We start from the raw sequence: 14,021 nt of genomic DNA on the forward strand, positions 1-14,021 counted from the left end.
TGAATCTGGGCCTGATTTCCTGCCGCTACTCACTGAAACAGTGAAACATTGAATAATACAGCATGCTGGCTCTAAATCAGGTTCAAATACAGCTGTCAAACTGAGCGTTTATGGGGGATTCCCTTACCTTTCAAGATGCCTCAGAAATATAATAATCCTAAAAATTTAAAAACATACCCAAATTATTAATTATGATAAATATATGTAAAATATTATTTGGTTAAATATTTAGCATCTATTATGTTACATTATTATTTTTTTCTTACTCACTACTCTACCGGGGGTATTCCAGAAAGCAAGGTTAACTTACCGTCACATATACCTTGAACTCACAGTTCATTAACCCAAACCTTGCTTACTCAAGGTATGCTGGTTCCAAAAACGAGTCCGGGAGTCAAGTCAACTTTATTTATATAGCGCTTTTAACAATGCAGATTGTTTCAAAGCAGCTTCACAGTGTTAAACAGGAAAATAATGCAACAGAATTTTATTCAGCCGTATAGCCGTTCTGGAGAAAACGGTGATGTCATCAGCTCATTTCAATTACCATACAGTGACAATTTGTGCATTAGAACAGAAATTAGATCAGTAACTTAGTTTATATGGTTAATTTAGTTTAATAATTAGATTTATTTGGATATTTAGTTGAAAAATGTAGTGTCCCCAACTGAGCAAGCCAAGCCAGAGGCGACAGTGGCAAGGAAACCAAAACCCCATTAGGTGACCTAATGGAGAAAAATAAACCTTGGGAGAAACCAGGCTCAGTCGGGGTGCCAGTTCTCCTCTGGCCAATTAACAAACAGCGTATGATTATTATTCTGGCAACTTTACAGGTCAGAGGTCATAATAGATCGGAATATTCGTAAGATCGGCGGCAGCACGCCGGAGAGGGGTTTATTGAGGATGATGTGTCGATTAAATAATTATTAAATAGGAATAATCGAAATATCGGAGTCATCACGCCGGAGACGGGTTTATTGAGGATGCCTTATTGATTAAACAATTATTAAATTGCAATATTCGAAAGATCGGAGTCATCACGCCGGAGACGGGTTTATTGAGGATTCCGTATTGATTAAACAATTATTAAAGTGCAATATTCGAAAGATCGGAGGCAACAAGCCGGAGACGGGTTTATTGAGGATGACATATCGATTTAACAATTATTAAATTGTAATATTTGAACAATTGGAGTCATCACGCCGGAGACAGGTTTATTGAGGATGCCGTGTCGATGAGGCAATTTTAGGGGGAGTCTAATTGACATGGTCTCTGCAGACACTTCAGGGTCATGTGTTGGTCATGTCTGGGCACAGGTCCACCATCTGATCTGGATCCGGCTGACTGCAGTAAACCTTGGGATAAAACAGAGAGACTATCATTAGCATAGATGCCATTCTTCTGATGATGTAACGAGTACATCAGGTGTTATGGGAAGTGTTCCCGGTTCCGGCTGACCTAGTTAATGCAGCCTAACAATCATTTAATTGAAAAAGTATTTTATGTGTATGCCATAGTAAAGAGATGTGTATTTAGTCTAGATTTAAACTGACAGAATTTGTCTGCTTCCCGAACAGTGCTAGGAAGACTGTTCCTGAGTTTAGGTGCTAAATAGGAAAAGGATCGACCGCCTGCAGTTGATTTCGATATTCTCTGTATTATCAACTGGCCAGAATTTTGAGACCGCAGTAGACGTGATGGAGTATAATGTGTTAAGAGCTCGCTCAAGTACTGGGGAGCTAAACCATTTAGTGCTCTGTAAGTAATAAGCAAGATTTTAAAATGTATGCAATGTTTAATAGGGAGCCAGTGCAGTGTTGACAGAACCGGGCTAATATGGTCATACTTCCTGGTTCTAGTAAGAACTCGAGCTGCTGCGTTTTGTTTATTAAGCGAGCAGGGCAACCACCCTCTAGAGCATTAAAATAATCTAGCCTTGAGGTCATGAATGCATGAACTAACTGTTCAGCATTTTGCATTGAGAGCATGTGCCGTAATTTAGATCTATTTTTAAGATGGTAGAATACAGTTTTACAGATGCTAGAAACGTGGCTTTCAAACGAAAGATTGGTATCAAAGAGCACACCCAGGTTCCTCACTGACGACGAGGACTTGACAGAGCAGCCATCAAGTGTTAGACAGTATTCTAGGTTACTACTTGTGGAGCTTTTTTGTCCAATAATTAAAAATTCTGTTTTTTCTGAATTGAGTTGCAGAAAATGACTGGTCATCCAATGTTTTATATCAGCTATGCATTCTGTTAATCTTGTGAATTGGTAAGTTTCGTCAGGGCGTGAAGAAATATAGAACTGAGTATCGTCAGCATAACAATGAAAACTAATGCCATGCTTCCTAATGATATCTCCCAGTGGTAGAATGTACAGGGTGAAGAGCAACGGTCCTAGCACTCCATACTGAACTTGTGATCAGTGTGACATCTCTTCATTTACTGCTACAAACTGATAACGGTCACATAGGTATGATTTAAACCATGCCAATGCAATTCCACTAATGCCTACATCATTTTCGAGTCTATTCAAAAGAATGTTGTGGTCGATAGTATCGAATGCAGCGCTAAGATTGAGTAACACTAATAGAGAGATACAGCCACGATCGGATGATAAGAGTAAATAATTTGTAACTCTGATGAGAGCAGCCTCAGTACTATGATACAGTCTAAATCCTGACTGGAAATCCTCACAGATACCATTGCTTTCTAAAAAGGAACATAATTGTGAAGACACCGCCTTTTCAAGTATTTTTGACAGAAAGGGTAGATTTGAGATTGGCCTGTAATTGACTAATTCTGTAGGATCAAGTTGCGTTTTTTTAATAAGTGGTTTAATAATAGCCAACTTAAAAGTTTTCGGTACATATCCTAATGACAAAGATGAATTAATGATATTAAGAAGAGGATCTATGACCTCTGGTAGCCTCTCTTTTAATAGCCTAGTCGGTACAGGGTCAGGCATACATGTTGTTGATTTTGATGATTTAACGAGTTTAGCCAATTCTTCTTCTCCTATAGCAGTGAATGAGTGTAATTTTTCCTCAGTGACACTACAATGCTCTGTCTGATGTGATACTGTAGTAGACGGCTGCATGGTTAAAATTTTCTTCCTAATATTATCAATCTTACATGTAAAGAAGTTCATAAATTCATTACTGCTGTGCTGTTTACAAACATCAGAAGTTGAAGCTTTATTTTTGGTTAATTTAGCTACTGTATAGAATAAATACCTAGGGTTGTGTTTGTTTTCTTCCAAGAGAGTCGAGAAATAAGCAGATCTAGCAGTTTTTACGGCCTTTCTGTATGCAATCATGCGCTTTTTCCACGAATTACGAAAGACCTCTAGTTTTGTTTTCTTCCAGCTGCGCTCCATTTTTCTGGCTGCTGTTTTAAGGGCCCGGGTGTGCTCGTTGTACCACGGCGTTGGACTATTTTCTTTAATCTTCTTTAAGTGCAGGGGAGCAACTGTGTCTAAAGTACTGGAAAAGAGAGAGTAAATAGTTTCTGTTGCAATATCAAGTTCTTCTAAGCTATCTGGGATGCTGAGGAGATGATACTGATGAGGAAGATTATTTAAAAAGCTATCTTTTTTAGTGGTGGCAGTGATTGTCCTGCCATTTCTAAAACGAGGGGGCGCCTTTGCAACCTTAGCTAAATTAAGTATACATGATGATAATAGGTAATGTTCTGAGATGTCATCGCTCTGCTGCAGAATTTCAACGGTACCAACATTTATTCCATGTGACAATATTAGGTCTAAAGTATGATTAAGGCGATGAGTGGGTACTAACACGTGTTGCCTAACTCCAATAGAGTTTAGAATGTCTTTAAATGCTAATCCCAATGCGTCTTTTTCGTTGTCTACATGGATATTAAAATCACCAACAATTAGTAATTTATCTACGGCCAATACTAACTCTGATAGAAAATCAGCAAATTCTTTGATAAAGTCTGTATTGTGCCCTGGTGGCCTGTATACAGTAGCTAACACAAATGTTAAACGGGTTTTATCATGTACACATAACGTTACATAAAGCACCAAAACTTCGAAGGAATTATATTTGAAACTAGACTTCTGAGTAAAACTGAAGATATTATTATAAATTACAGCAACCCCTCCCCCTTTACCTTTCAGACGCGGCTCGTGTTTATAACAATAATCTTGGGCAGTGGACTCATTTAAAGTAATGTAGTCATCAGGTTTTAGCCAGGTTTCTGTCAAACACAGCACATCTAGATTATTATCTGTAATGATATCATTAACAATAAGCGCTTTTGGGGAAAGGGATCAAATATTCAGCAACCCAAGCTTTATCAATTGTTCATCTATATTATATCTATTTTACTGCCCTCACCATGTGTACACAGGCATAGCGATGCAGCAAGCTTAACACTCCTCCAAGAAAGACTTTAAGACAGAACTGAATCCAAGTGCATTTAATGGAAGCGGTGTGAACCTGAAAAAACAACAATAGAAAAAAATACAAGAAATTACAAGAATACTTTGAGCATAAACATCTTCTGATACATCAATTTTCAAATATGGATAGCATTCATAACATTACCATTTGCACCACAGCGGCTTACATTTCCCTCAATATACAAATGTTCACACAATTATTGAAAGTTTCTTAACAATGAATACCCAGATTACAACATGAATCCAACAAGCTGAAGAGTATCTGATAGTCTTATGTTCATGTACACTCATCCAAATACAACACAAATTATCTATGACAAAACACCAAAAAACATCAAGGAAACACTTACAGACTATGCCGTTTCCAAGAATAAAAGTGTGGCTGGAGATGGGGATCATCTGTGCACCCTCTCAAACAAACAAAATGGCTGAACAGCACATGCTCTGCTTAAATATAGGAATGTCACCACTAGGGGCCACTAAATTACGAAAACTGGAGCTGAGAACAGCATATTTATTGTTTATTTGTTGGACATCAATTTTAACAGGGAGCGGACCAGAACAAAAAACTGCATTTGACATCGTACTAGCAAGTTCACACACCTCTTTAATGTTAATATTTGTGATCTCCGACTGGTGAAGTCGAACATTATTAGTGCCGACGTGAATAATAATCTTAGAAAATTTACGATTAGCTTTAGCCAGCACTTTTAAATTTGCTTTGATGTCAGGCGCTCTGGCTCCCAGTAAACATGTGACTATGGTGGCTGGTGTCTCTATTTTCACGTTCCGTGTAATAGAATCGCCAATCACTAGGGCACTTTCAACAGGATACTCAGTGGATGCTTCACTGAGAGGGGAAAACCTGTTTGATGTAGTAAGTTCAGCCAACTTAGAGTATATTCCCGGTTAACACACAAGGCATTCTCAACAGAGCAACGAATCGATGACTCACCATGGAAACTGCTCCGGAGCAGGTTATATTCAGAGAGTGAGTTGCCATGGTTACTTACATACCCTGAAAGTTACCTCTGTTTTTGGAACCGTAAGTTGAGGTTATCCGCTAACTTACTCTTAAACATACCCGGGTATGTCACATTTCTGGAATACCCCCTTGTTCTGTTAGATGTATTATTGTAAATACATATACAAATACAAAAAAGCTTTCCTGTAGCTCAAACAATAGAGCAGCAATGGCACTAACAACGCCAAGGTCATGGGTTCGATTCCCAGGGAAAGCAAGAACTGACAAAATGTAAAAAATGTGTACCTTGAATGCAATGTAAGTTGCTTTGGATAAATGCATAAATGTAAATGTAATGTAAATATATTTTTTGTTCATTTAATTTTTTATTTTAAATTTGTATAATTTATTTAATTTATCTTATTTTTTATTATTTGGAAAATATTTTGTTTCTATTACATTACTTTTTCCCCAACTCACTATGTAGGCTATTTGCTGTTAGATTTTTTATTTATTTATTTACATTTAATTCATGATATTTACATAATTCATTGCTTATATATTGTGCATTCGTGAAATTCCCTCACTACTAAATATTCTACGGTCAACTTTTAGTGGTATTATAACAAAGTGGAAGCAATTGGGAACAACAGCAACTCATCCACAAAGTGGTAGGCCACGTAAAATCACAGAGCGGGGTAAGCACATGCTGAGGCGCACAGTGTGCAGAAGTCGCCAACTTTCTGCAGAGTCAATAGCTACAGACCTCCAAACTTCATGTGGCCTTCAGATTAGCTCACGAACAGTGCGTAGAGAGCTTCCCGGAATGGGTTTCCATGGCCGAGCAGCTGCATCCAAGCCTTACATCACCAAGCGCAATGCAAAGTGTCGGATGCAGGGGTGTAAAGCATGCCGCCACTGGACTCTAGAACAGTGGAGACATGTTCTCTAGAGTGACCAATCACGCTTTTCTGTCTGGCAATCCGATGGACGAGTCTGGGTTTGGCAGTTCCCAGGAGAACGGTACTTGCCTGACTGCATTGTGCCACGTGTAAAGTTTGGTGGAGGGGGGATTATGGTGTAGGGTTGTTTTTCAGGGGTTGGCCTTGGCCCCTTAGTTCCAGTGAAAGGAACTCTTAGTGCTTCAGCATCCCAAGACATTTTGAACAATTTCATGCTCCCAACTTTGTGGGAACAGTTTGTGGATGGCCCTTTCCTGTTCCAACATGACTGCGCACCAGTGCACAAAGCAAGGTCCATAAAGACATGGAAGAACACCTTTGGGATGAATTAGAGCAGAGACTGTGAGCCAGGCCTTCTCTTCCAACAACAGTGCCTGACCTCACAAATGCGCTTCTAGAAGAATGGGAAAAAATATATATAATATATATAATATATATATATTAAATAATTCATTTTTTTACTAGGCTACTTTTTCCCGGACCCCCGTTTAATATTTAAAGTATGAGAATCTCCCAGGCCATTGACCTCATGTTTAGCGTTCAAAAATATAACAGCCAATGACAATTATATGTGCATGCAGCATTATGATTGGTCTTTATCAAAGTTTATTAATTATCTAGTTTAGAAAAGTCTCACTCAACTGCCTGCTGCCTTTATGTTTTTATTTATCCATAATAATATTCCCTCTATCAGTTGATTACAGTTCATATTAATGGAGGAAAAAAATAAATCCCCAGTCGTTATTTAGCTCCTCGGGCAGTAGTTTAACTTTATCAGCTCCCGGATGCGGTTTGGGTTTGAGTGAAAATCGTTCTCTCCGTGCGCGTTCACGCTGCGCGCCCAGCTGGAGTGGAACTTTACCTGCGCGCGCCCGCGTCACGCTCAACTCAAGCGCTTGCAGGCAACAGACGCAGAAGTCTCGAGCGCTCGAGGATGCCGCTGTTGTCCGTAGAGCTGGCGGGCACCGCGTGCGACTCTCCACGCGCCACAGACCGCAGCGTCGGCATGGTGGCAAAGGATTACCCGATATACCTGCTGATCACACGAGCCGACTGTAGCCTGGACGAGCCGAGCAGCCGCCGCGGTGGCGCGCGCAGAGAGCAGGAGGTGAGACGCGCGCGCTTCTGTTAAACTGCACTGTGAGTGAGGATAGTAAAGCATGGTTACACTTTAGTTTAAGTAACAACAAGGACACTGTAAAATAAAGTGTTACCAATGGATATTATGAGGATATTATTACTGTGAGTGAGTTATATTAAGTGGCTAATTATTATTATAAATACAAAAATAATATATATTTTTTTAATTACTGTTTATTTATGTATAACCATAATAATAAATGCCTATATACATGTACATTCACGTAGCCTATAATTCACGAGCAAGCATTTATTCAGGGTGAATAATAAAACTTGGCAAATAGTTTGCTAGGCTACTTTACATTTTTGTGGCTTTTAAAAAGGTGTATTTGTTTACGCTCTTCTTTAATAGCGTATAATTGATTTTATTTTTGCTGTGTTTTTGTCTATCATCAACAATATACTTGTGTGTTTTATTGTTAACTTACTGACCAATATTTTGTTTCTTAATACCTTTCCCTAACGTTCCCACTAAGTTATGAAACATTATTTCTCTCTAAATTTTATCTGCACATTCTTCAAAAAACATTAGGGGAACTGTCCATTTTATCATTTTGCCAACATTATGGGGACATTACTTGCGTTCATCCTGAAACGAGTAGCAACGTTTATAGCATTCAACAAACATCCATGAATGACTGAATGACATGATTTACTGTATAAATAACGTTTTTGTGGCAACATTTTGAGAACGTTATTAATACCATGATAACTTTGAACGTATGCTTTATGAACACTGGAAGAACGTTCATATTGTTTAGAAAGTTCATACTGTTGGCTGGTTTGTTGCTGCTTGTCTAAAATCCTGAAATGTCTGTGTTCATCACAATCACATTGATTTGGTCATTGCCCTGTCTGATATTTAACTTCATTCTCAGTTGGATTTGGCATCAGAGTGTGTGGCAGACGTCAGTCTGGGGTGTTTGGCTTCTTCTGGTGTGTTTCTGCATCTGTAGGTCAGTGCTGGGCTTTCTGTTTTTGCTGTGCTGTGTGTCCAGAAGAGTGCATGCCTAATATCCTCACAATATGTTTGCTGATATATTGTTATCTTTCTCTCCTGTTGTTTTTGACTCATACAAACTTCGATTTTAGTGTGAAGTCAGCTGAACAGCTTTGTTTAAAACAGTGACTCAAAGAGTCTGGTTGTGATCAGAATGACTGGACAAATTAAAAAATGACCTAAAAGTCATGGTCTGATGTTTTGTGCACTTTCTGATGATGTTAATGAAAGTTAACTTTCTTTTGGCCTGCTGACTGCACATATATGAAGCTGTGTGTGTGTGTGTGTGTGTGTGTGTGTGTGTGTGTGTGTGTGTGTGTGTGTGTGTGTGTGTGTGTGTGTGTGTGTGTGTGTGTGTGTGTGTGTGTGTGTGTGTGTGTGTGTGTGTGTGTGTGTGTGTGTGTGTGTGTGTGTGTGTGTGTGTGTGTGTGTGTGTGTGTGTGTGTGTGTGTGTGTGTGTGTGTCTGTGTGTGTGTGTCTGTGTGTGTGTGTGTGTGTGTGTGTGTGTGTCTGTGTCTGTGTCTGTGTCTGTGTCTGTGTCTGTGTCTGTGTCTGTGTCTGTGTCTGTGTCTGTGTCTGTGTCTGTGTCTGTGTCTGTGTGTGTGTGTGTGTGTGTGTGTGTGTGTGTGTGTGTGTGTGTGTTTTAGTTTTTTTTAATCTTTTGACTGGTTGGTGAATCAGACCCCAATTGCAATCTTTGGTCTGAATCATGGACTGAATCAGTCAAACAACTCAAATTCAGCTGAATCAGTGGCTTATTCGCTCATCATCACAACCGACTCTGTCAGGTTAGTGTTCTTGTAACAATATAACGTCACTTGAAAACTATGAATAGGCTAAATAAACACGTGGTGTCAGTGGTCTGTGCTGCAAAAACAAAGTGCTGTATTGAAAACATTGGCATCATTGATCTTTGCATATTGACTTAAAGGATTTGTTCACTTTTAAATAAACTTTTGCTGATAATTTACTCACCCCCATGTCATCCAAGATGTCCATTTCTTTCTTTCTTCAGTCGAAAAGAAATTAAAGGAACGCTCCACTTATTTGGGACTTTAGCTTATTCACTGTATCCCCCAGAGTTAGATAAGTCCATACATACCATTCTCATCCCTTAGCACAAAGACTGGAGGTACATTGCTCCAGCTAGCCTACTGCTCAATAAGTGACAAAATAACACCAACATTTTCCTATTTACATGTTGTGATGTGTATAGTCACAGTGTGTACAAATAACAATGCTACATGAGACACAGCCATATTATAAACGTATACACACTGGGGACTATATTCTCAGAAGGCGCAGCACTGCTCTACTTCTGCGGAGTGATTTGCTCGCAGGACCGGAGAAGCCCCCCTGTTATGTCTGTCAACAAAACCAACGTGACTAGGAAGATGGTAGCGAACGTGACTGTTGCATGGCTGACTTTGAGGAATTGTCAGAGGATTCTTACTTTGTATCAAACCAAAATCCAGAACCATATCGTTTTGAGCCAGAATACACAGACAAGGAGTTACAAACTTTGGAAGCTGATAGACAAGACGCCGAATTACCTCTGGCACTGCTCATTTGTTACTGTGACAGTCAGAGCGCGTTCGTGACAACACAATACTAACATTACAGGGGATACATGGAGCACGGGAACAACTGCAATACTGTAGTGACCACCCTATTCATATAATGGTGTCACTAACGTTATATTAGATCTAGCTAATGGCACTGTTACAGGAGGCTAGTCATCTTGTGTAATTTGTCAAGTTTTTTGGCCAGGTGGCTTTTTTAGTTATATGATGTCATTACGTTGCTGTCTTGACGCCAGCCAATCGTTGCATTGCTGATCGTGGTTTCGAGTATCGATGCATCTGCCCTCTTCAGGGAACACAAGAACGCTCCGTAATCTTAGATCATTTAATCCAGATATTTTAATCCAATCTGCAAATTCGTTTGAAGAACCAAATTAGCCAGATATCAGTAATCACGATTAAAAGATCTGGGATCTGTCAAATTATCTCATATGTATTAAGCGAGGTACGAAAAACGGACCCCAGATGGTTCAGTCTGTTGTGATTGGTCTACTCTGCTCTGATTGGTCAAGTCAAATCAACTTTATTTATATAGCGCTTTTTACAATGCAGATTGTTTCAAAGCAGCTTCACAGTGTTAAACAGAAAAATAATGCAACAGAATTTGATTCGGCTGTACAGCCGCTCTGGAGAAAACAGTGATGTCATCAGCTCATTTCAATTATCATACAGTGACAATGTGGGCAGATCAGTAATTTAGTTGATGTATTTAATTTAGTTTAGTAATTAAAATTATTTGGATATTTAGTTGAAAATGTAGTGTCCCCTACTGAGCAAGCCAAGCCAAGGCGACAGTGGCAAGGAACCAAATCTCCATCAGTTGTTTCATAAGATTGGTCAGATGGCCCAGTCTGTTGTGATTGGTCTACTCTGCTCTGATTGGTCAGATGACCCAGTCTGTTGTGATTGGTCTACTCTGCTCTGATTGGTCAGACGGCCCAGTCTGTTGTGATTGGTCTACTCTGCTCTGATTGGTCACACGACCCAGTCTGTTGTGATGGGTCTACTCTGCTCTGATTGGTCAGGCGGCCCAGTCTGTTGTGATTGGTCTACTCTGCTCTGATTGGTCAGACATGTCAATTGACAAACCCATGTGCATATTTCAAATTTATTGCGGTGCAGATGTGGCAACTGTATAATTTAAATGTATCAATAACAGCACATGCGTTAGCCGAGCACTAACGTGAATGACTAATGTAACATTAATTCTTGCTCGCAAAAAGATCTCCATCCTTTATCTATACTCAAAGTAGTAAAAACAACAGATAATCTGCATTAATAGACACAGTTTTAGGTAATAGTTAGGGATGCAGCCGCTTTCCTGCGCGAGCTTACTTCTCCGCGCCCTGCACAAGCGTAGATAGTGAGCGTTTGTTCATCTCAGCTTCTCACGTGTTGGATTGGATGAGAACGAAACTAACTTGTGACAAAGCCGAAATACTTATTTTTGTAGCCTAAAGAAGAACATGCATGCACTTTTGAAATGAAATACTATCAGTTCTGTAGCCTAGGATGATCATTTTTATTTTACCTTAAAATTACATTGACTTAATTTGATTTAAAAAGCACCCGCTGTAGCATCTTAGTTTTTTTCGTTGCACTAAACATTATTTGATTTAACATTTTGGAACATTATATACTTTGGTTTTATTTAATTTCACTGGTAAAGACTTTTTTTCTTTACACTGAATTTAAAAACAAATGCTGATTTAAGTAACATCTTTGGATTGCAGAATATGCAGTTGTTGCCTTTAATTTCACCTTTCAGCCTTTTAATTTCCAATTCAATTTCCCGTTAATTTTAGATTGCAGACTTGTTTTCATTAGCCAAAAGCCAATTTAGCCTGTTAAATACCAAATAAATATCTTGTTCATGTATACTTTCATTCTTTTATTGTGTAAAAAAAGAAAGAAAAAAATCGGAAATCGGTATCTGAATCGGCCAGTTTTCTTGAAAAAAAATCGGTATCGGAATCGGTCATGTAAAATCATGATCAGTGCATCACTAGTAATCGTGGCCCACAGCTGATTGGCAGAAGTATTTCAGTAAGACAGTAATAATGTGAGTTAGACCTACACAATATAAAACACAAAACTACGTATTTTGAACACCCGGTAAAAATTACAGTATATATATTCAACAATTAATCAGACTTACAGGTTGTGATTCTGAGGAGCAAGTCAGTCCAAATGAAGTGGACTTTCCCAGTGGATAAGCATTTTGTAAATGTAAGCAGTAACCATTACTCAAAAGGTTATACTGCTGTTGTATATCCTCATCCTTTGGAAGTGTTTACAAAGATAATTTGCTTTTTCAAAGCAGAAACAGCGTCTTCTCAACATGTACAAAACACAAACAAGCAGTGTTTGAGGGTCAAAGTAGGATTTGTTCGCTAATGTGTTATATTGATATGTATGTAAGTTTACGGAAGTAAGACTGGAATTCCTGACGTCTCATTTAGGCAGTTCAGAATCTATTATTTTTTGGGGGGAGACAACACACACTGTATGATTGGGAATATCTGAAAAAGCATAATAGGGCACTTTAATGCCAGAATGTTCTGCCGTTTGGCTTTGCTCAATCATTTTATAGATATAAGCATTAAAATACATCAACACAGGGAAAAAACAGCACAGAATAATGAATAAATGAAGGGGTAAGATGACCAGTCATGAGGTGTAAATATGTTTCATTTGTGAGGCTGAAATTAAATATCCTCGCTGTCCTTCTAGCTGTTGTCCCTGGAATAGTTTGTGGTTTTCAATAGGATGATTGACAGCAAGGAAAGCTGTTTTACTGATTTGTCCATGATGTGAAATTGCAAGGTAGTTTTTTTTTTTTTTTTTCACTCAAATTAAATTTTCCATCACTTACAGAAATAAATCAGACAGATTTGTCCAGTTAACACTCACAGCAAAAACATTTCCTAGAGAAAACAATCCCTAGAAAAATGGATAATGTCCTAGCAGAAAAGTTTACAGGCATTTCCTTCAACCTTAAAACACAGTAAAATGAGATGCACACTTCAAAATGCGTGTAAAACACCTGTGAAAACTCGATACAGAAAATTTACAGATTTTTGAGCCCTATTTTTACAGTCTTTTTTTTTAAGAATGACATTTTACTTTTTAAGACATCAATATTGTTATGAATACTTCATGTTAAACCTCTTCAGATTTACAAACTTTTTTTTAATTCCCATTGCAGGACATCTCTTAGGATCTCTTACTTTTGGGACACCCGGGGAATAATTGCAGTTTTGGTGGCGTTCCACCCTGATCAGCTGTGATGCACGCTTTCCCACAGAAGCGAGTCCCTCTTACAGAACACATCAAAAGACGTGTGTCTAACCATCACTCCTCATGCTTTCATCTAAATTACAGTGGTTGTAGTTCAAACCTCTCCTCTGAACACATCTGCAGCTTCTCTTAGATTGCGCTGTACAGCTGCATGAACACTTTGAGCTAATTATGGAACCTATTCCGTGATGGGCTGATCTGAACTTCTGGCATCCATGAGAACTGCTTTTAGTTTTATGGATGCTGTAATAATATTTGTTCTTCAAGTCATTCACTCTGTTCCAAAACCTAGTGAGCTGCCTTCCTAGAGAGCGTTCTACGGCGGCATAGACATGAAAGCTGTTCCCAAAGGAAAGCAATGTATGCTGCCTTCTAAGATTCCTCATTTAGCCAGTTTCTAAAGGTGCAATCACATTAGCACTAGCCAAATTTTTAAGGGTAATAAAGTTCCATTGTCAGTGGTGTAGCAAAGTATGAATTGCTGTCAATTTCAACACAAGCAGTTTTCTGTTAGTCAACGCAGCGAATTTGCGTGACCAACTTGAACTCGATGAAAGACATGTATTCAGTTAAGCAGACATAATGAACATGTTAAGCAATGATTACAGCTTGTGACAGTAAGGATTATAATATAAGGATAAT

The 14,021-nt window shown here is 38.7% G+C and overlaps 1 protein-coding gene across 3 annotated transcripts in view; it reads left to right on the top strand.

The window, feature by feature from the left end:
- arhgef3 (Rho guanine nucleotide exchange factor (GEF) 3) overlaps positions 1-14,021 on the top strand; it is a 175,024-nt gene that overhangs the window by 104,562 nt on the left and 56,441 nt on the right. The window contains exon 1 of one of the 3 annotated variants that reach the window (XM_079808300.1): positions 7,205-7,464. The exons of the other annotated variants lie outside the window; for them this stretch is intronic. Coding sequence (XP_079664426.1) covers positions 7,291-7,464 — 174 coding nt within the window. The 5' untranslated portion in view covers positions 7,205-7,290. Of the gene's footprint in view, positions 1-7,204; positions 7,465-14,021 lie in introns of those variants that run through there. 3 annotated transcript variants of the gene reach the window in all.

Source organism: Gobio gobio (genome assembly GCF_949357685.1).
Source record: "Gobio gobio genome assembly, chromosome: 24".
Lineage (NCBI taxonomy): Eukaryota > Metazoa > Chordata > Actinopteri > Cypriniformes > Gobionidae > Gobio > Gobio gobio.